This window comes from Entelurus aequoreus, linkage group LG20 (assembly GCF_033978785.1).
Source record: "Entelurus aequoreus isolate RoL-2023_Sb linkage group LG20, RoL_Eaeq_v1.1, whole genome shotgun sequence".
NCBI lineage: Eukaryota > Metazoa > Chordata > Actinopteri > Syngnathiformes > Syngnathidae > Entelurus > Entelurus aequoreus.
In genome coordinates this window covers 6098392-6119102 of record NC_084750.1, presented here as the reverse complement: position 1 = coordinate 6119102, position 20711 = coordinate 6098392, and the positions used below count along the sequence as shown (strand labels likewise).

The 20711-nt window shown below is 39.2% G+C and overlaps 1 protein-coding gene across 1 annotated transcript in view; it reads right to left on the bottom strand.

The window, feature by feature from the left end:
* The window catches only part of nfe2l3 (nfe2 like bZIP transcription factor 3), a 29017-nt gene that overhangs the window by 2968 nt on the left and 5338 nt on the right, over positions 1 to 20711 (bottom strand). Inside the window, exons 2-4 of the mRNA XM_062029292.1 lie at positions 14792 to 14869; positions 3578 to 3691; positions 3069 to 3513 (exon numbers count right to left, since the gene is read on the bottom strand). Of these exons, the coding sequence (XP_061885276.1) occupies positions 3069 to 3513; positions 3578 to 3691; positions 14792 to 14869 (637 nt within the window). The remainder of the gene's footprint in view (positions 1 to 3068; positions 3514 to 3577; positions 3692 to 14791; positions 14870 to 20711) is intronic.

Below are 20711 nucleotides of genomic sequence, written 5' to 3'. Positions count from 1 at the left end.
AAGATCGTCATGTTCGTCTTCAAAGCGCTCAATGGTCTCGCCCCAGCTTATATTAAAGATCTCCTGGACCGCAGATGACTTTTAATTTATGTTTTCATTGTGAGTCTTAAATGTTTAGTTTAGATTCCTTTGTGTGTCTCAGTCTCTGTTTCTGTTTTTTTTTGTTTCTCCACTCGGGCTGCGCCCCGGGCTGATGTAACAGTTGGTTGGGAGGCGCATAATAAATGAAAATAACATAACATAACATAACATATATACTGTGTGTGTGTGTATATATATATATATATATATATATATATATATATATATATATATATATATATATATATATATATATATATATATACACACACACAATTTAAAAAATCTGTCTGAAAATAGAACTATTTTTCACATATAAAAAAGACCAAATTAACCTTTAACAATAATATTTGTAACATAAGTGAAATAATTGGACATAACAGTGAAAATTAGGAGTGCACAAAAAAAACAACGTAATTCACATTCACATTCCGATTCTAAATTAATTCATAACTTTCAGAAGTCAATTTAAAAAAGTGTAATGTAATGTAATATATATTATATATAATTTAAAAAAAATCGAGGTCTAAAAATGTTAATATTTTTCCACATAAAAAAGGCCAAATTAACCTTTAACAATAATATTTGTAACATAAGTGAAATATTTGCAAACAGCTGGGTGCACAAAAAAATTCTAATAGGACTCATAATTTTCAGAAACCAATTGGTTAGTTATCAAATATCCTATTTCAGTGCTAGCAAAATGAGTGTGACATGATTGCTAACTATTAATATGATTCTTCACCATGACTTTTTGTTTTTATTGACCAGGTTTTGTCTATTTCACCCTTTTAACTCGGTAGCACTTTGACATCCTGTTTCATAAAAAAATAAATTTTGCTTAAAAAAACCCAAAACAAAACAATTTTACAAACACAAAAAGACCAAATTAACCATTTACAATTATATTCGTAACATAAGTGAAATAATTGGACATAACAGTGAAAATTAGGAGAGCACAATAAAAGATCAATTCACATTGGAATCGCGATTCTTATTCATCCTGATTCTAAATTAATTCATAACTTTCAGAAGTCAATTAAAAAAAAAACTATGTAATGTGTGTGTGTGTGTGTATATATATATATATATATATATATATATATATATATATATATATATATATATATATATATATATATATATATATATATACATACAATTTAAAAAATCTGTCTGAAAATGTTAATATTTTTACATATGAAAAAGACCAAATTAACCTTTAACAATAATATATGTAACATAAGTAAAATAATTGGACATAACAGTGAAAATTACATATATACACGCACACAATTTAAAAAATCTGTCTGAAAATGTTAATATTTTCACATATGAAAAAGACCAAATTAACCTTTAACAATAATATATGTAACAAGTGAAATAATTGGACTTAACAGTGAAAATTAGGAGTGCACAAAAAATTTAATTCACATTGGAAACACGATTCTTATTCATCCTGATTCTAAATTAATTCATAACTTTCAGAAGTCAATTAAAAAAAAAAAAGTGATGTCATATATAGTATATATAATTTTAAAAAATGTAGGTCTAAAAAGTCAAATATTTTTCACATTATAAAAAGACCAAATTAAGCTTTAACACAATAATATTTGTAACATAAGTGAAATATTTGTAAATAACGGAGCACACAAATATGGATTCACATTCCAATTGCGATACTTAGTCATCTCGATTCTAATAGGACTCATAATTTTCAGAAACCGATTTAAAAATGTTTTTATATACATTTTTAAATCGATTTCTGAAAACCATTTACAGTTGGAAATTAAAATATGCAACAATTCATATACACTACCGTTCAAAAGTTTGGGGTCACATTAAAATGTCCTTATTTTTCAATGAAGATAACTTTAAACTAGTCTTAACTTTAAAGAAGTACACTCTATACATTGCTAATGTGGTAAATGACTATTCTAGCTGCAAATGTCTGGTTTTTGGTGCAATATCCACATAGGTGTATAGAGGCCCATTTCCAGCAACTATCACTCCAGTGTTCTAATGGTACAATGTGTTTGCTCATTGGCTCAGAAGGCTAATTGATGATTAGAAAACCCTTGTGCAATTATGTTCACACATCTGAAAACAGTTTAGCTCGTTACAGAAGCTACAAAACTGACCTTCCTTTGAGCAGATTGAGTTTCTGGAGCATCACATTTGTGGGGTCAATTAAACGCTCAAAATGGCCAGAAAAAGAGAACTTTCATCTGAAACGCGACAGTCTATTCTTGTTCTTAGAAATGAAGGCTATTCCACAAAATTGTTTGGGTGACCCCAAACTTTTGAACGGTAGTGTATATTTAATTTTCTAAGAATCAATTTAAAAAAAAGTTGTTTTTAGGCCACCTCTGTGCATATTAGTTAGAATTAATTATTGCAGCACTGCGTATTTGCATGTACATTAATGTTTCATTAGCTTTATACTCATTTCAATTAGTATTTATTTTTGTAATCCGCCTGACCTAAGCCTTGATAATAATCTTTGATTTGAAACATCTTTGATGAACATGCTTTCATATCATTTGACAAAAATTATCCTGTTAAAGTACCAATGATTGTCACAGGCACACTAGGTGTGGTGAAATTTGTCCTCTGCGTTCACCCCCTGGGAGATGAGGGGAGCAGTGAGCAGCAGCGGTGGCCACGCCCGGGAATCATTTTGGTGATTTAACCTTCAATTCCAACCCTTGATGCTGAGTGCCAAGCAGGGAGATAATGGGTCCCATTTTTATAGTCTTTGGTATGACTCGGCCGGGGTTTGAACTCACAACCTACCGATCTCAGGGCGGCCACTCTAACCACTAGACCACTGAGTCGGTGGTTCAACTGTAAATAGGTTCGACTACACAGATTTGACTTGAAGCGGGTATTTTTTGGAACGTAACCCCCCTGTTGAACGAGGGAACACTGTATATTGTTGGGCCTACAAACAGCACGGATTAATCGGGTAAGAAAGACAAACCAACCTGGGGAGACTGGACCTCCAGAGCTGCTCTCCAAAGAGAGACCAGAGTCCGAGTCCAAATCCTCAAGGGCCTGTGGTTGCAAGACGGCCGAGGCGCCCATCAGCCGGGAGTCTATGGTGTCCAGGCTCTCCAGGCCCAGCTGGTTGATCTGCTCAAAGATGGCCTCGTCCAGACAGTCGCTTGGCGAGTTCCGCGACGACCCGCCGCCAGACAAGCTGCACACCGACGCGAAGGGGAGCGCCGCCAGACCCAGAGCCATCCCCGGTGAGGCGTCGGAGAGCGAGGAGCCGGTGGACTCCTGTCGGAATAAGGATCTCTGCTGCCTGCCGTCAAAAGCTCCGCCGCTGGTAACCATGGCGTCCAGCAAGGTGGCATCCAGGCTGATGCCGCTCGTGACGTCTGCGTCAAAGTCTGACAGGCGCTCGGTGACAAGGGAGTCCAAGTCCTGCACAGGAGCACATTCGGTGGTTTACAACGCTGGCGCAAGTCAACAGGAGACGGGAACCTACTTCGAGGTCGGCGACGGGCATGGACAGGAAGCGGCTCCAGTGCTGGTCAAAGTCACTTGCAGGAGGGGGCTGTCGGGGGGGCTCTGACAGTGAAGTGATGCCTTCCAACACGCTCTGCAGGCCGAAACATACATTTACATATAAATGTCGATATTCATGGAGCTCGCAACTGCCCTTAAAGGCCTACTGAAATGAATTTTTTTATTTAAACGGGGATAGCAGATCCATTCTATGTGTCATACTTGATCATTTCGCGATATTGCCATGTTTTTGCTGAAAGGATTTAGTAGAGAACATCGACGATAAAGTTCGCAACTTTTGGTCGCTGATAAAAAAAGCCTTGCCTGTACCGGAAGTAGCGTGACGTTGCAGGTTGAAAGGCTCCTCACATTTCCCCATTGTTTACACCAGCAGCGAGAGCGATTCGGACCGAGAAAGCGACGATTACCCCATTAGTTTGAACCAGGATGAAAGATTCGTGGATGAGGAACGTGAGAGTGAAGGACTAGAGTGCAGTGCAGGACGTATCTTTTTTCGCTCTGACCGTAACTTAGGTACAAGGGCTCATTGGATTCCACACTCTCTCCTTTTTCTATTGTGGATCACGGCTTTGTATTTTAAACCACCTCGGATACTACATCCTCTTGAAAATGAGAGTCGAGAACGCGAAATGGACATTCACAGCGACTTTTATCTCCACGACAATACATCGGTGAAGCACTTTAGCTACGGAGCTAACGTGATATCATCGTGCTTAAATGCAGATAGAAACAAAAGAAATAAGCCCCTGACTGGAAGGATAGACAGCAGATCAACAATACTACTATCAGGAGACACCGAACCAAACACAGGACCTGTAACTACACGGTTAATGCTGTGCCGCCTGTCGAAGCCTAGCAATGCTGTTGCTAACGACGCCATTGAAGCTAACTTAGCTACGGGACCTCGTCAGAGCTATGATAAAAACATTATCTCTCCACCTGCGCCAGCCCTCATATGCTCATCAACACCCGTGCTCACCTGCCTTCCAGCGATCGACGGCGCGACGAAGGACTTCACCCGATCATCGATGCGGTCGGCGGCTAGCGTCGGATAGCGCGTCTGCTATCCAACTCAAAGTCCTCCTGGTTGTGTTGCTGCAGCCAGCCGCTAATACACCGATCCCACCTACAGCTTTCTTCTTTGCAGTCTCCATTGTTCATTAAACAAATTGCAAAAGATTCACCAACACAGATGTACAGAATACTGTGGAATTTTGCCATGAAAACAGAGCTGTTTGTATTGAGATACAATGTGTCCGAATACTTCCGTTTCAACCATTGACGTCACGCGCAAACGACATCATACATAGACGTTTTCAACCGGAAGTTTAGCTGGAAATTTAAAATTGCACTTTATAAGTTAACCCGGCCGCACTGGCATGTGTTGCAATGTTAAGATTTCATCATTGATATATAAACTATCAGACTGCGTGGTCGGTAGTAGTGGGTTTCAGTAGGCCTTTAACACCTTTTCTAGGGACAAGAGTAGTCTCTGTACAGCTTGTTTTGCAGTACACTGCATCGCCAAACAAAAAAACAAAAAACAATGTCCAAACAAAAAACATCATATTCACCCTATGACTAATGACTTCAAAATGAGAAATAATACAGGTCAAATGGACAGCACACGTGCAACAGTCATATTTCTCGTTTTAAGAAAAGCTGCCTCACGGACAGAATGCACTCAGAAGTTTTTTTTATTTTTTATTTTTTTAAAGTAGCAGCTGAGTGGAAAAACAAGTTAATTGTAAGGGTGTAACGGTACACTAAAATTTCGGTTCGGTTCGTACCTCGGTTTAGAGGTCACGTTTCGGTTCATTTTCGGTGCAGTAAGAAAACAGAATATACATTTTCTGGTTATTTATTTACCAAAATGTGTAAACAATGGCTTTATCCTTTTAACATTGCTTTAAAATAGCTCTGTGTGTGATGGATGTGAGCCACCACTAGGCTGATCAGTGCAACAGCATGAATGCTAAGCGTAACAATAACATACATATACACACAGGGTCGATTGCCAGGGTTAATGCAGTCAACATATATAAAATAAAAACTAAATAAGACAAGGCTCAGAATCGGTTTCTTAACAAAACCTTTCTACATATAAAGTGCAACATTTCCACATATAAAGTGCAACATTAAACTGCTTCAAGTTGTTGCTCAGATTAAATAAAATGACAAAACTTTTCTTCTACATACAAAAAGTGCAACATTAAACAGTTTCAAGTCAACTCAGCCTCAGATTAACTCTCTCTCCCCCCCCCCCCAGTCTTTAACCCTGGTGACTTTCACTCAATTTTCATGTTTTTTGCCAGAAAAATCTGTTTATCCACATTGTCTGCAGAAAGAGCAGACCTGCTTGCAGTTAAAATGTCTCCAGCTGTGGAAAATACCCTTTCACTGGGCACGGAGGTAGCAGGTATGGCGAGGTAGTGCCTGGCTAACTTGGCAGTAAGAGGATATATGGGCTCATTGTTCTTCCACCATAGAAGTGGGTCAAAGTCTAGTTTTTAATGCAATATGGTCTTAAATCTGCTGCTATAAAAATACCAAAGGCATTTGTTATTGCTTTAGCCCTGCCTGACTCGCCGAGGAGAAGCTGCTTGAAAACTGTGTTTGTTCGTCTTTCACTTCGTTGAAGCGATGTTATCCATTGTTGTATCGCACTGCAAAGCCGAAATGTTCCCAAACGGGAGATCTTAACGAGGCAGGAGGGTCTTCCAGCTCTGGCTTTTACATGTTGCTGTAGCCCGGTCGCTGCTAGCATGGCGTGTGCTGTGCCTCAGTGTGCATTGTTTACACAACGTGCGGTGCGCTACTTAATATGTGGAAACTCGTTCGGTACACAACCAAACCGAACCCCCCGTACCGAAACGTTCAATACAAATACACGTACCGTTACACCCTTAGTTCATTGTGTTTTGATTGTATCCATTAAACTATATTCAATTTACAATCCGCAAAGTATGTGAAAAACCTAATAACATCTTAAAATGCCACAAATTCAGTCGGCCATTTTGAATATTCCACTCTGAATATCTTTTTTTATCTTAATCTTTATATTTCCATAGATTCTACATCACTGTAGTAACACTTTTGCACTCTGACCATATTATTAGAGCAGTCACACTGGAAATATGCAAACATTAAAAAGAGATGTGCTGTTTATTATTCACAATCCTTATGTAAGACATGAGCACATGTTTTTATTTGTTTCTACATTCTAAATTGTAAATAAATATCTAACAATTGAGTCAACAGATGGAGGATCCTCATTATACTCTCTAAAAACATCCAGAAAGCACCAACAATACTCCATTTACATGTGCTGACCGGAAAATTAACCAAACATGAGTGATATTGTTATTTTAAGCGGCCACGCAGACGGACTATTTTGATAGCAGTTACCTGATATTGTTGACACACTGCTTGGTCTCAAACTTGCTAAAAGTAAATTCTAAATTATAATTCAGGCATCTCTCACCTGCGAGTAGACAAATGTGGCCATGGACCGACAGGCTGGTCCACTTTCACACCCCCCGAAATGGCGAAAATACACAAAAAACGCTTGTTGCGGCAACTTTTTTTTAACCCTTTGTGAGAATTGTGATTGAATCTTCATCCAAACAGAATTATGTGAGCGTCCCGTCGATCGACATCCCAGCGAGAGTGGAAATATTACAGTACGTGTTTGTTTTATTATGGTTAGTTTGTATGTTTAGCACCTAGCAATGCTGCTAATGATATAGTGTCACAATAAAGCTACATCCGTTTAACGGTCGGCTTCTAAAACTTATTGCTCATCCTCTTTGTGTTCGGGCTCAAAAATATAAGGTTCTGGATCATAATTTTCCCCAAAAGTAATCATTGTTGGCTCAAAGTCTCCTTGATTAGCATTGTTGTTGATGGGGAAGGGATCTGTGGTTCCTTCTCTACGTCACAGATCATTTGACTGGCTTGCTCATTATCGCTCAAAATTGCCTGGGAAGCTTCATGAGACTGATACTATTTTGATCTATTTATTCGCAAAATTTGGAAGTCGTTTGGTGTCAAAAATCAGATATATATATAATAATAGCTTCAATATGGAGGTAACATGTTTTTTCACTCTACTGCTACTTGAAATAGTTCTGACTGGCTGTAAGTGAGTGATTGAGACGCACACTACACACTCAGCGGTAGCAAACAGAGTGGCAGCCTGGGCACGAGTCGCCCGCTCAGGGGGAATGGCAGGAAAACGGTCTTCATTTGAGTTCCACAGTCAACACGGCGCTTGTGGACAATCATGGACGCCAAGACCCGACACAGAAAAGCACCGCGCACACACTGGATTGCGTCGCACCGGCAGCAAGACGCTATTGCGAGCAGCCCAGAGATAAAAACAAACAGCAAGGCCGTATTCAAATAGTTGGCAATTCCACACCATGTCTTCTTTGTGATGCGTGCCAGAGCTGAGGACCTCACAAACTGTGGTTTAGCCTTTTGAGGTGGAAAAAGTTGCAAATGCATAGAGATGTGTATAAGGTTGTCCCGATACCAATATTTTAGCACCGGTACCAAAATGTATTTCGAAACTTTTCTAAATAAAAAGGACCACAAAAAAAGACAACTTGTCTTTTAGTGGTAGGTAAGCAAACAAAGAGTCCCAATTAGTCTGCTGATGTATGCAGTAACATATTGTGTCATTTCTCATTCTATTATTTTGTCAAAATTATAAAAGACAAGCTGTAAAAAAATATTATTTATCCACTTGTTAATTTACTGTTAATATCTGGTTATTTTCTGTTTAAATATGTTCTATATACACTTCTGTTAAAATGTAATAATCACTTATTCTTCTGTTTGATACTTTACATTAGTTTTGGATGATACCGTAAATTTAGGTATCAATCTGATACCAAGTAGTTACAGGATTAAACATTGGTCATATTCAAAGTCCTGATGTGTCCAGGGACGTATTTCCTAAGTTTATAAACATACTATGATTTTTTTTAAAAAGGGAAAAAGATTTTTGACGATAAAAAATATTGCTGTAACGTAGTTGGTATCATTACAGTGGCTGTCAGGTGTAGATCCACCCATGGCATTTGTTTACATTAAGATGTGCTAGCTTTCTGTTAGCGGTTTATGTTGCACACAGACCTATTTGAGTGACGGACCGGAAGCCATTTTGAGTGTTGACAGCGACCAATGTATATGTGTTTGTGTCGTGTGTGTATTATATAAATAAAAAGACCTAGTGATTATTCAAATTTTCACTTTGAGTGGATTAATATTGGATCGCTTAAGAGTTGCGTTCACTTCAAACTGACACTAACTCTTCTTAGCGTGCATGACTTTAAAAGACTAGAAGGAAATCTTGTTACAAACTAAGTGTGGTGTTGCTTCCTTATTTGAGATTATTCCAAACTGATTATCATCTATATGGCTATATTGCGATACACATATTGCAGCCTTTTGCAAGAACGATGGTATATTATTACCTATATAAATAATAGAAACATTTCAAATGGGTAACTAACGCTCCTAATTTGGCTGCTGACGTATGCAGTAACATATTGCATCATTTCCGGTTGTATTATAATGTCAAAAATATTATTGATCTATTTACTGTTATGTTCGATGGTAACATGTTTATCTACACTTTTGTGCATTTCTTCTTCTGTTTGATACTTTACATAAGTTTTAGGTAGAGATGTCCGATAATATCGGCCGATAAATGCTTTGAAATGTAATATCGGAAATTATCGGTATCAACCTCCTGATTTTCCCGGGAGACTCCCGAATTTCAGTGCCCCTCCTGAAAATCTCCCGGGGCAACCATTATCCCGAATTTCTCCCGATTTCCACCCGGACAACAATATTGGGGGGCGTGCCTTAAAATCACTGCCTTTAGTGTCCTCTACAACCTGTCATCACGTCTGCTTTTCCTCCATACAAACAGCGTGCCGGCCCAGTCACATAATATATGCGGCTTTTACACACACTTAAGTGAATGCAAGGCATACTTGAAAAACAGCCATACGTGTCACACTGAGGGTGACCGTATAAACAACTTTAACACTGTTACAAATATGCGCCACACTGTGAACCCACAACAAACAAGAATGACAAACACATTTCGGGAGAACATCCGCACCGTAACACAACATAAACACAACAGAACAAATACCCAGAACCCCTTGCAGCACTAACTCTTCCAGGACGCTACAATATACACCCCCCCAACCCCCATCTCACAAATTCGGAGGTCTCAAGGTTGGCAAGTATGCTCTAGTATACTCTGGACTGAAGCTGTGTGCCTTCATTGTTTTTGTAGCTGTTATTTTGAGGCATGTTTAAATAAATAAAAAATAATGCACTTTGTGAAAGTCAAAGTACAGTATTTCCCATAGTTGTAGTGGGTATTAGGATTATCTCAGGGAGAACATGTCCCAAATTCCAAGCTGCGGTTTTGAGGCATGTTAAAAAAAATAATGCACTTTGTGACTTCAATAATAAATATGGCAGTGCCATGTTGGCACTTTTTTCCATAACTGGAGTTGAAGTTGTTCTCTTATTTTGGAAAACCTTGTTTTTGATTGATTGATTGAAACTTGTATTAGTAGATTGCACAGTACAGTACATATTCCGTACAATTGACCACGAAATGGTAACTAGGGCTGCAACTAACGATTAATTTGATAATCGATTAATCTGTCGATTATTACTTCGATTAATCGATTAATAATCAGATAAAAGAGACAAACTACATTTCTATCCTTTCCAGTTTTTTATTTTTAAAAAAACAGCATACTGGCACCATACTTATTTTGATTATTGTTTCTCAGCTGTTTGTAAATGTTGCAGTTTATAAATAAAGAATTATTTAAAAAAAAAAAAATTGTTTAAAATTGTTTAATTTTTTTTTTTTTAAAGCCTCTGCGCATGCGCATAACATAGACCCAACGAATCGATGACTAAATTTATCGGCAACTATTTTTATAATCGATTTTAATCGATTTAAGCGATTAGTTGTTGCAGCCCTAATGGTAACACCCGAATACGTTTTTCAACTTGTTTAAGTCGGGGTCCACGTTAATCAATTCACGGTAAAGTTACATTGTTTAATGCATCCAGCGGGGCATCACAACAAAATTAGGCATAATAATGTGTTAATTCCACGACTGTATATATTGGTATCGGTTAATATCGGAATTGGTGATTAAGAGTTTGAAAATATCAGAATATTGGCAAAAAAGCCATTATCGGACATCTCTAGTTTTAGGCAATACTACAAATGCGGGTATGGATCCAATACCAAGTCGTTACTGGGGCAGTATTGGTAATACCAGAGCTCATATTGACACTTTACATTTTCAAGACCACTGAATGATTACATTTTTGATCACAATTATAATCAGACAAAAACACAGGATGGCGGTGTAACAATATCAAATCAATATTTAAATGATTTCCTACTACTGCCTCTAATTGAAATCCTTTGTTATTTTGCCCTTGAAGCCCTCCTGTGTCCAGGGCCTTATTTTCTGAGTTTGTAACCAGATCCAAAAACCGCACAATATTTTTTAAAGATAAATAATATCTAACCACTGTAGTGCCTGTATATTACACTTGGTATCATTAATATTTGTATCAATCCACCCACCTTTGTTGACATTCAAAAGCTCTAGCTTACATTTTAGCGGTTAGCATATCTTCCTACAGTGTCTAGTATAGCATGTTTAGCTGCTCCTCGTCCTCCAGTGATAATATTACTTTTAAAACAAAGTTTATTTGCCGCCGTGGAGGCAACGATTGCCGACTTAGAAATTACTTTGAACCGTGTGGGGACGTTAGCTGCTAGCACGAATGCGTGTTGAGGAGTCGCTGTCCAATTTTTGCTGGGGACACAGCGAGAATGTGTCATGAAAAAAAGTGAAAGTGAAACTTACAACTTTCTGTGACGCTGCCAAAGTTGAATATTCATGAATTAATCTTAACACTAGGGCTGCAACTAACGATTAATTTGATAATCGATTAATCTGTCGATTATTACTTCGATTAATCGATTAATAATTGGATAAAAGAGGCAAACTACATTTCTATCCTTTCCAGTATTTTATTGAAAAAAACAGCATACAGGCACCATACTTATTTTGATTATTGTTTTACAGCTGTTTGTACAAGTTGCAGTTTATAAATAAAGGTTTATAAAAAAAATAAAAAAATTGCCTCTGCGCATGCGCACAGCACTAACGAATCGATGACTAAATTAATCGCCAACTATTTTTATAATCGATTTTAATCGATTTAATCGATTAGTTGTTGCAGCCCTACTTAGCACTATGAATTTATGGTGAGTACTTTTTACACTCTCAATAAGTGTCCGAGTCAGACACATTAGTTATTGTTGCGACTTGCAGTGAACAAGAGCAGGAGAGTTTGGGAAAAAAAAAGGAAGAAACTTTTATCAATTACTATTTATGTACCGTATTTTCCACACTATAAGGTGCACATAAAAACCTCCAATTTTCTCTAAAGCTGACTGTGCGCCTAATAATCCGGTGCGCCTTATATATGCACCAATATTGACCCACAACAGGTCTCGCAACGCTTGATTTACCGTAACAGTATCAGACTGTTTTTTATCTGTTTATTGAATCGAGGAAAAGTTCCCCTCCACTATGTGATATAAATGTTGCCCTACATGTTATACCTTGCTGTTGTTAAAAGATAAACGAAACACCACGTCACTGACTTTACCTCGGGGAAAATAATAAAGCAGCCGTTTATTCATTTTGGGAGTGAACGAAGTTGTCAGAACGCTGATTTGTAATCTTATAATAAAAGTTTGACTGACCTGACTGTTTTGTTGACATTCCCTTTAGCGCAGCTCCATCTAATGGATGCATAACGTAACCCCAGCGTCTACTGTAGTGTCTATTCTATGCGCCTTATATTGCGGTGAGCCTTATATATGAACAAAGTTTTAAAATAGGCCATTCATTGAAGGTGCGCCTTATAGTGTGGAAAATACGGAACATAATAGTATTACGGTGGAAAAATACCAGAGGGGCAAGTTTCCCAAGAAAACTCTTTCATTACATGCATGAAATTCATGTGTCCCTGAACGAACCGCAGCTCCCCAGTACCTGCAGCACTCATGCAGACTCAGACAATGACACCACTACGCTGACTGTACACACGACAAATATCTTGGTGCTTATTTGTAAATCAGGCAATAACAGCTGCGTGTTGACAGTGATTCATAAATCTAAACTGCTATAAAAGCATTACAGGGACTACTCTAAAGTCTCATTTCTATAGTATTGTCCTTGGAGAAGATACGCTACTGTAATAAAATGGTTTCTGTAAAATAATGTTTGTGAGATAATATACTCTTGTTGCGGTAGAAGACAACCAAAACTAAGTCTTAATATGAGCGAACATGTTTCATGACGAAATGAAGCGTCACATAATTCTGCTCTTTCAAATGCAAATCGCATGATGTGTCATGCTGCTAAAAAAAGAAGTAAAAACAGCGCGGCGACTAAAAAAAGGTTCAGTGATGTCATGTTCAATAATATAAAATGGGGTGGCAACTTGTAATGATAATTACAGGCTGTCTTGGTTACACAACAGTCTGCGTAAGAAGGTTGTTCCGGGCTTCGAATAAACAACGCCTATCCCAAATCCTTGCACTGCATTGGTGCGGTACCAGTCCAAAGTTTGGAGGCGATATCGTATTGAATGTCCTGTCCCCTTGCATTACAGGTAAACAGCAAAAAGGCATAACATAATGAGAAAAGGCTGAAATGTTAGTAGGAACAAAGAATAAAAACAAAAAGATTTGCCTTTAAATACAAATTTTGCCCTTTCATTATCCTATTTCATTACAAATGACAAGAAGGTGAAACACTATCACCATATTGAAAGAATATTATGAGCAACATTCTTTGTTTTATATCATTGAAAGCTCCACGTCTCTGCTGTTCTTTTGAGAATGTCATGTAATTGACTATTGTTGATCACACTTAAAAGTGCAGTGTTTGTTTTGATACTGGGAGGTTATAGAACAATTCTGTTCTTTTGTATTGTAATAACAGTTCATACAGTAATTGTAAATAGTTGACAGTTTGAAACGGTTTTCCATAAAGTCGTAAATTCTAAAGTTTATTTTTTATTTTTAATGGAATAAGTATTGAGGACTCGAGGAATTTCCCAAGTATCAGTAACGACGACTGACATTCTCCTATGGTGACGAGTAGAGATGTCCGATAATATCGGACTGACGATATTATCGGCCGATAAATACTTTAAAATGTAATATCGGAAATTATCGGTATCGGTTTCAAAGTTATCGGTATTGGTTTCAAAAAGTAAAATGTATGACTTTTTAAAACGCCACTGTGTATACGGATGTAGGGAGAAATACAGAGCGCCAATAAACCTTAAAGGCACTGCCTTTGCGTGCCGGCCCAGTCACATAATGTCTACGGCTTTTCACACACACAAGTGAATGCAATCATACTTGGTCAACAGCCATACAGGTCACACTGAGGGTGTCTGTATAAACAACTTTAACACTGTTACAAATATGCGCCACACCGTGAACCCACACCAAACAAGAATGACAAACACATTTCGGGAGAACATCCGCACCGTAACACAACATAAACACAACAGAACAAATACCCAGAACCCCTTGCAGCACTAACTCTTCCGGGACTCTACAATATACACCCCCCCCCACACCCCCTGTGCCATGTTGGCATTTTTTTCCATAACTTGAGTTGATTTATTTTGTTCAACCTTGTTACATTGTTTAATGCATCCAGCGAGGCATCACAACAAAATTAGGCATAATAATGTGTTAATTCCACGACTGTATGTATCGGTATCGGTAATTAAGAGTCGGACAATATCGGAATATCGGCAAAAAAGCCATTATCGGACATCTCTAATTGTAAAAACAGTTCATACAGTAATTTTAAACAGTTGACAGTTTGAAACCGTTTTCCATAAAGTCGTAAATTCAAGAGTAAATTTGTATTTTTAATGGGATAAGTATTGAGGAATCGAGGAATTTCCCAAGTATCAGCAACGACGACTGACATTCCCCTATAATGACAAGCCTTGTTCTGGTCATGAAGGTGTTGCAGCAGCAATAGAAGAAGGTGAGGGTCCATACCTCTTGTTCCAGAGTGGAACTGAGCGCCAGTTGAGTGACGGGAGCAGATTCCTCCTCCTCCTTCACGTCAACATCCTCCTGGCAGGGCAGAGGGAGACAGATAGCAAGGCGTGAAGACGAGGAAAAAAGGGGCGATTAAAAGGAGTACAACTTGGGGGCAACAGACAGTCGATACATCTGGAGCTTGACAAAAATCAGGAGACGTCTGCTTCAGGCTTTTCTTTTTTGCAAATGGAAGAAAATGTGGACTCATTAGCAGCTGTTGGAACACTAAAAGGAAGCTTAACTTTTACTGTTAAATCTTTATCAGCTGCAGACGGACGTTTGGAGGTAAAGTAGAAATGTATAAGCAGGTGTGCGAGTGAAAGAGGGGCTTAAAACCATTAATACAATTATACTAGTGGCTATTGCCTTTACAACAAACTTTCCCCACTGAGGACCGCACACTACAAAAATGAAAGCGCGCAGGAGACATTTTGAAATGTTTCATTTTTACAATATTTATTGAAACCATCAGGGCTCCCCTCAAATTTGGTGAACATTAAAGGCCTACTGAAAGCCACTACTACCGACCACGCAGTCTGATAGTTTATATATCAATGATGAAATCTTAACATTGCAACACATGCCAGTACTGCCGGGTTAACTTATAAAGTGCAATTTTCAATTTCCCGGGAAATATCCGGCTGAAAACGTCTCGGTATGATGACGTTTGCGCGTGACGTCACGGATTGTAGCAGACATTTTGGAACAGCACGGTGGCCAGCTTAAGTCGTCTGTTTTCATCGCAAAATTCCACAGTATTCTGGACATCTGTGTTGGTGAATCTTTTGCAATTTGTTTAATGAACAATGGAGACAGCAAAGAAGAAAGCTGTAGGTGGGATCGGTGTATTAGCGGCTGGCTACAGCAACACAACCAGGAGGACTTTGAGTTGGATAGCAGACGCGCTATCCGACGCTAGCCGCCGACCGTACCGATGATCGTGGTGAAGTCCTCTGTCGCGCCGTCGATCGCTGGAACGCAGGTGAGCACGGGTGTTGATGAGCAGATGAGGGCTGGCGTAGGTGGAGAGCTAATGTTTTTAGCATAGCTCTGTCGAGGTCCCGTAGCTAAGTTAGCTTCAATGGCGTCGTTAGCAACAGCATTGCTAGGCTTCGCCAGGCGGGACAGCATTAACCGTGTGGTTACAGGTCCAGGGTTTAGTTCAGTGTCTCCTGAGAGTAGAAGTAATAGTAGTATTGTTGATCTTCGGTCTATCCCTCCAGTCAGGGGCATGTTTCTTCTGTTTCTATCCGCAGTTAAGCACGATGCTATCACGTTAGCTCCGAAGCTAAAGTGCTTCGCCGATGTATTGCCATGGAGATAAAAGTCACTGTGAATGTCCATTTCGCGTTCTCGACTCTCATTTTCAAGAGGATATAGTATCTGAGGTGGTTTAAAATATAAATCCGTGATCCACAATAGAAAAAGGAGAAAGTGTGGAATCTAATGAGCCCTTGTACCTAAGTTACGGTCAGAGCGAAAAAAGATACATCCTGGCGTCCTGCACTGCACTCTAATCCTTCACTCTCACTTTCCTCATCCACAAATCTTTCATCCTCGCTCAAATTAATGGGGTAATCGTCGCTTTCTCGGTCCGAATCGCTCTCGCTGCTTGTGGGAATGATTGTAAACAATGTGCAGATGTGAGGCGCTCCACAACCTGTGACGTCACGCTACTTCCGGTACAGGCAAGGCTTTTTTTATCAGCGACCAAAAGTTGCGAACTTTATCGTCGATGTTCTCTACTAAATCCTTTCAGCAAAAATATGGCAATATCGCGAAATGATCAAGTATGACACATAGAATGGACCTGCTATCCCCATTTAAATAAGAACATTTCATTTCAGTAGGCCTTTAAAGGTTTCAGTCTCAGTCAATAAAAGTTTAAAAAATAATATATATATATATATATATATATATACACATTGTTGTCTCAACTAGTGCGTAGAAAAAAAGCTCATCTCTGCCCCAGTACAGGCTCAAACAAAAGTATGATACACTGCTCAACTATTTCTATCACCGCTCCGTCATGTATTTTCACTTTTTGTTTTGCGTTAAATATCACAGCTGTACTCCGTAGCGGAGCCAGGGGGGTAACATCCACACTTTGTGCAAGCAAATGGGGTGTGGGTCTCAGCCCCACTTCTCCACCGCCCAAGACCCTACAGCTGGCGGTTGAGTCTGGAGAAGGGAGATATGGTTACACATCAACGGCCCACATGACAGAACATCCACTGGGCACCAGGCAGCTGCTTCTAGTCGAAAAATAAAGAGCCCGGATTACTTGAATTGATTCATATCAAAGCCTGGGAGATTCAACATGACCCTGACACGGAATGTGACAAAGAGGACGACTCTTGCTGTACAAAGTGCATGAGATTGAACAACAAGTGGGAGTAGATTAATGAGGGGTTTGTTTGTTAAACTCAGTCTAATCTGCTGTCTTTGTGTAGTAAAGAATGCCAGGCGCTACAGGAACTTGTTTTCAAGTAATGGATAACATCACCAGCTACATAGCTCGACTAGTCAGGTGTTGTTATGGAAAATGAATATGCTCATGAAACACATTACAACACAGTTGTTCATCCTTGCGTAACGTGCTAACTTTGTAAGCTAACAATGCAGCATGCTAGCCCAGTGAACATCTGCTTCAGAACGTCCCAGTTACATGTGGGGTTAGTACCCCGCAGTTTGGCGCCAAACGGAATACCTCAACTTAAGAGTGTATTGAGACAATAGCTGTTTCTCGGCTAATTGTTATGCTTCAAGCTAGGGCTGGGCGATATGGCCTTTTATTAATATCTCGATATTTTTAGGCCATGTCGCGATACACGATATATATCTGGATATTTTGCCTTAGCCTTGAATGAACACTTGATGCATATAATCACAGCAGTATGATGATTCTATGTGTCTACATTAAAACATTCTTGTTCATACTGCATTAATATATGCTTATTTTAAAACTTTCATGCAGAGAGGGAAATCACAACTAAGTCAATTTAGCAAAACTGTATTTATTAAACAGTTATTAAGCAGTGGCACAGACATACATGTCATTTCCAAAACAGAACGTACAAGATTGTCAGAGACATTTTAAAACAAGCTATTAGTGCACTTTTGTGCATGATGTCACTAAGATGACATATCAAAACAACACTAAATTAAAGTGCACTTTTGTGCATGATGTCACACAAGACATTTCTATAACTGTCAAATAAAAATGAGCTGCATAATAGGAAATCAAATAGTGTATGTCCTTCACTATGTGGTAGGTTCCTGCGGACGTTATCTCCTTCTGTTGTATGACTATTTTTTTTCATACTGTGTTGATGTGGAAATGGTTGCTTGGGCATTTTGTTGGTGTGGCACCGAACAGAGATGTTGACATGCGGAGTTTCAAGCACGCTTCATTCTATAGTGGGTGACTATTAAAATGATGCTACATTAGCAGTGGTGCTACTTTTCGTAGCAACGCTTTTGCAGCATAATTGTTCAACATCTTCCCGCTTGAAGCCAAACCACCGCCAGACGATGCTGTTTTCCTTGGGAATTAATTCTTCCTTCATTTGTTACCAGATTCGCACCTTCTTCTCTCGTATTACCACCCGCACCGCACCGTTAGCATCACAGCTAACGTTACCATGTCGCTACCTGTCTGCTCCGCGGGAGCGTGTGACGTTGCACACGTGATGTATGTAAGAAGGTGCGCTTGTTTTAAGTCTCCGTGAGAAGGAGGGACAAGAAAGAGTGGGAAATGCATGCAGTGTAATGCCCACAGCTATAAGCAACTGCGTGAGAACGTATACTCCAATATCACGATATAGTCATTTTCTATATCGCACAGAGACAAACCTGCGATATATCGAGTATATCCATCTATCGCCCAGTACTACTTCAAGCAAAAAATTGGAGTTACACGCACTCCTGCCATTAGTTGGCGTAGCGAATGCCAGTGAACCATGTAAGAACCGCCTAAAACATATAATTACTCGCCAGCATTAGCTTATAGCTAGAGACGGGCATGACTTTGTGAAGTGTGAAGGACAGTGCTAAGAAGAAATGGATGATATACATTGAATTAAAGAAATCATCACAAACATGACTGACCGCGTCGCCGACTTTGCAAAACAATTTGAACGTATCACTGCTAGCGTGCAACATACTGAAATACAGTGAGTTGAGAGTCAAAGTCCACTCTCCAAGGTAAATACTGTACATTCCGTCATAAAAGTGCTGTAGTTCTTTGTACTACATTTTTTTCATACAATATTTATCTAAAAGTTGTTTTTTATTAAAAAAAAAAAAAGTATTTTACATGTTAAAGTAGTTATGTTTTTGTGGGTGGGGGCGAGCACTAACTAAATTCATTGCAAAGCATTTCTTGTCAATCGCTGCTTACGTATGGTACAATATCGTACGATTGGTATGGAACTTGGACAAACGCTGTGGTACATTTACCTTGGAAGTTGGGAGGTCGGAGCTGGGAATGACATCACAGCCAAGTTGTGAACGTTCCAGTTATAAGGTCGGAAATCAAGATGGCTAATCCGAAGGTCGGAAATCAAGAGAACTAATCCGAAGTGCTAATAACAGATATTATGCAAGCTAATATCATTGTTTACATTCAGAGCAGCCATCTTTGAAGCCAACTCGGGGGTGGTGAAAATGCTCTGACTTTCCGAGCAGGAAATTTGACCTAGAAAGTCGTTGCAGTTGAAATTCCGACTCGGAACTCGGAAATTCCGACTTGGAACTCGGAAATTCCGACTTCCCAGCACAAATAGATTGGCTCTAGCATTTCTTGCCTGACTGTGATTGGTCATCCCAGCTATCACTCCATCAATTAAAAAAAAGGCCCCCAGGCCGCAATTCGGACACCACTGACTTGCGTTACATAATTTACATATTTAGTAACACAAAGTAGCGTGGCATATATAAACGTCTAACAACACATTGCATATGGCTGATTTTGTGCGACAAAAACTAATTAGAAGTGCTACTAACGGATATTTTAGAAGCTCATATCATTGCTTATGTTCAGAACAGCCATCTTTGAAGCCAACTCGAGGATAGTGAGAATGCTCCGACTTTTCGAGTAGGAAATTGGACCTCAAGGGGCGTTCCAGTTGAAATTCCGACTTCCCAGTACAAATGGAACGCACCATTAGTGCCGACAAAAACTTGTCAGGAGTGTTCCTAACAGATGTTACAGGAGTTTCTATTATTGTTACACTCAAAGCCGCCATCTTTGACAGGACTTGTGAATAATCATCGACTTTACGAGTAGGAAATGCAACCTCGAGCGGTGTTCCAGTTGAAATTCCGACTAGGAACTTGGAAATTCCGACTTCTCAGTACAAATAGAACGCACAATTAGCGTCGACAAAACACAAAAACTTGTCAAAAGTGTTCCTAACCTAACAGATGTTACAGGAGTTTCTATTACTGTTACACTCAAAGCCGCCGTCTTTGAAAGGGCTGTGAATAATCATTGGCTTTCCGAGTAGGAAATCCGACCTCGAGGGGCATTCCAGTTGAAATTCTGACTAGGAACTGGGAAATTCCGACTTTCCAGTACAAATGGAACGCGCCATTACTGCCGAATAAACTTGTCAGAAGTGTTCATAACAGATGTTAGAGGAGTTTCTATTATTGTTACACTCAAAGGCGCCATCTTTGAAAAGGCTGTGAATAATCATTGACTTTACGAGTAGGAAATCCGACCTCGAGGGGCGTTCCAGTTGAAATTCCGACTAGGAACTTAGAATTCCGACTTCCCAGCACAAATGGAACGCTGCATCAAGCTGAAGTCTGTTACCCTTTAGTCCAGGGGTTTTCACGCTGTGGCCCACGGAGACGTCACAAATTTGAT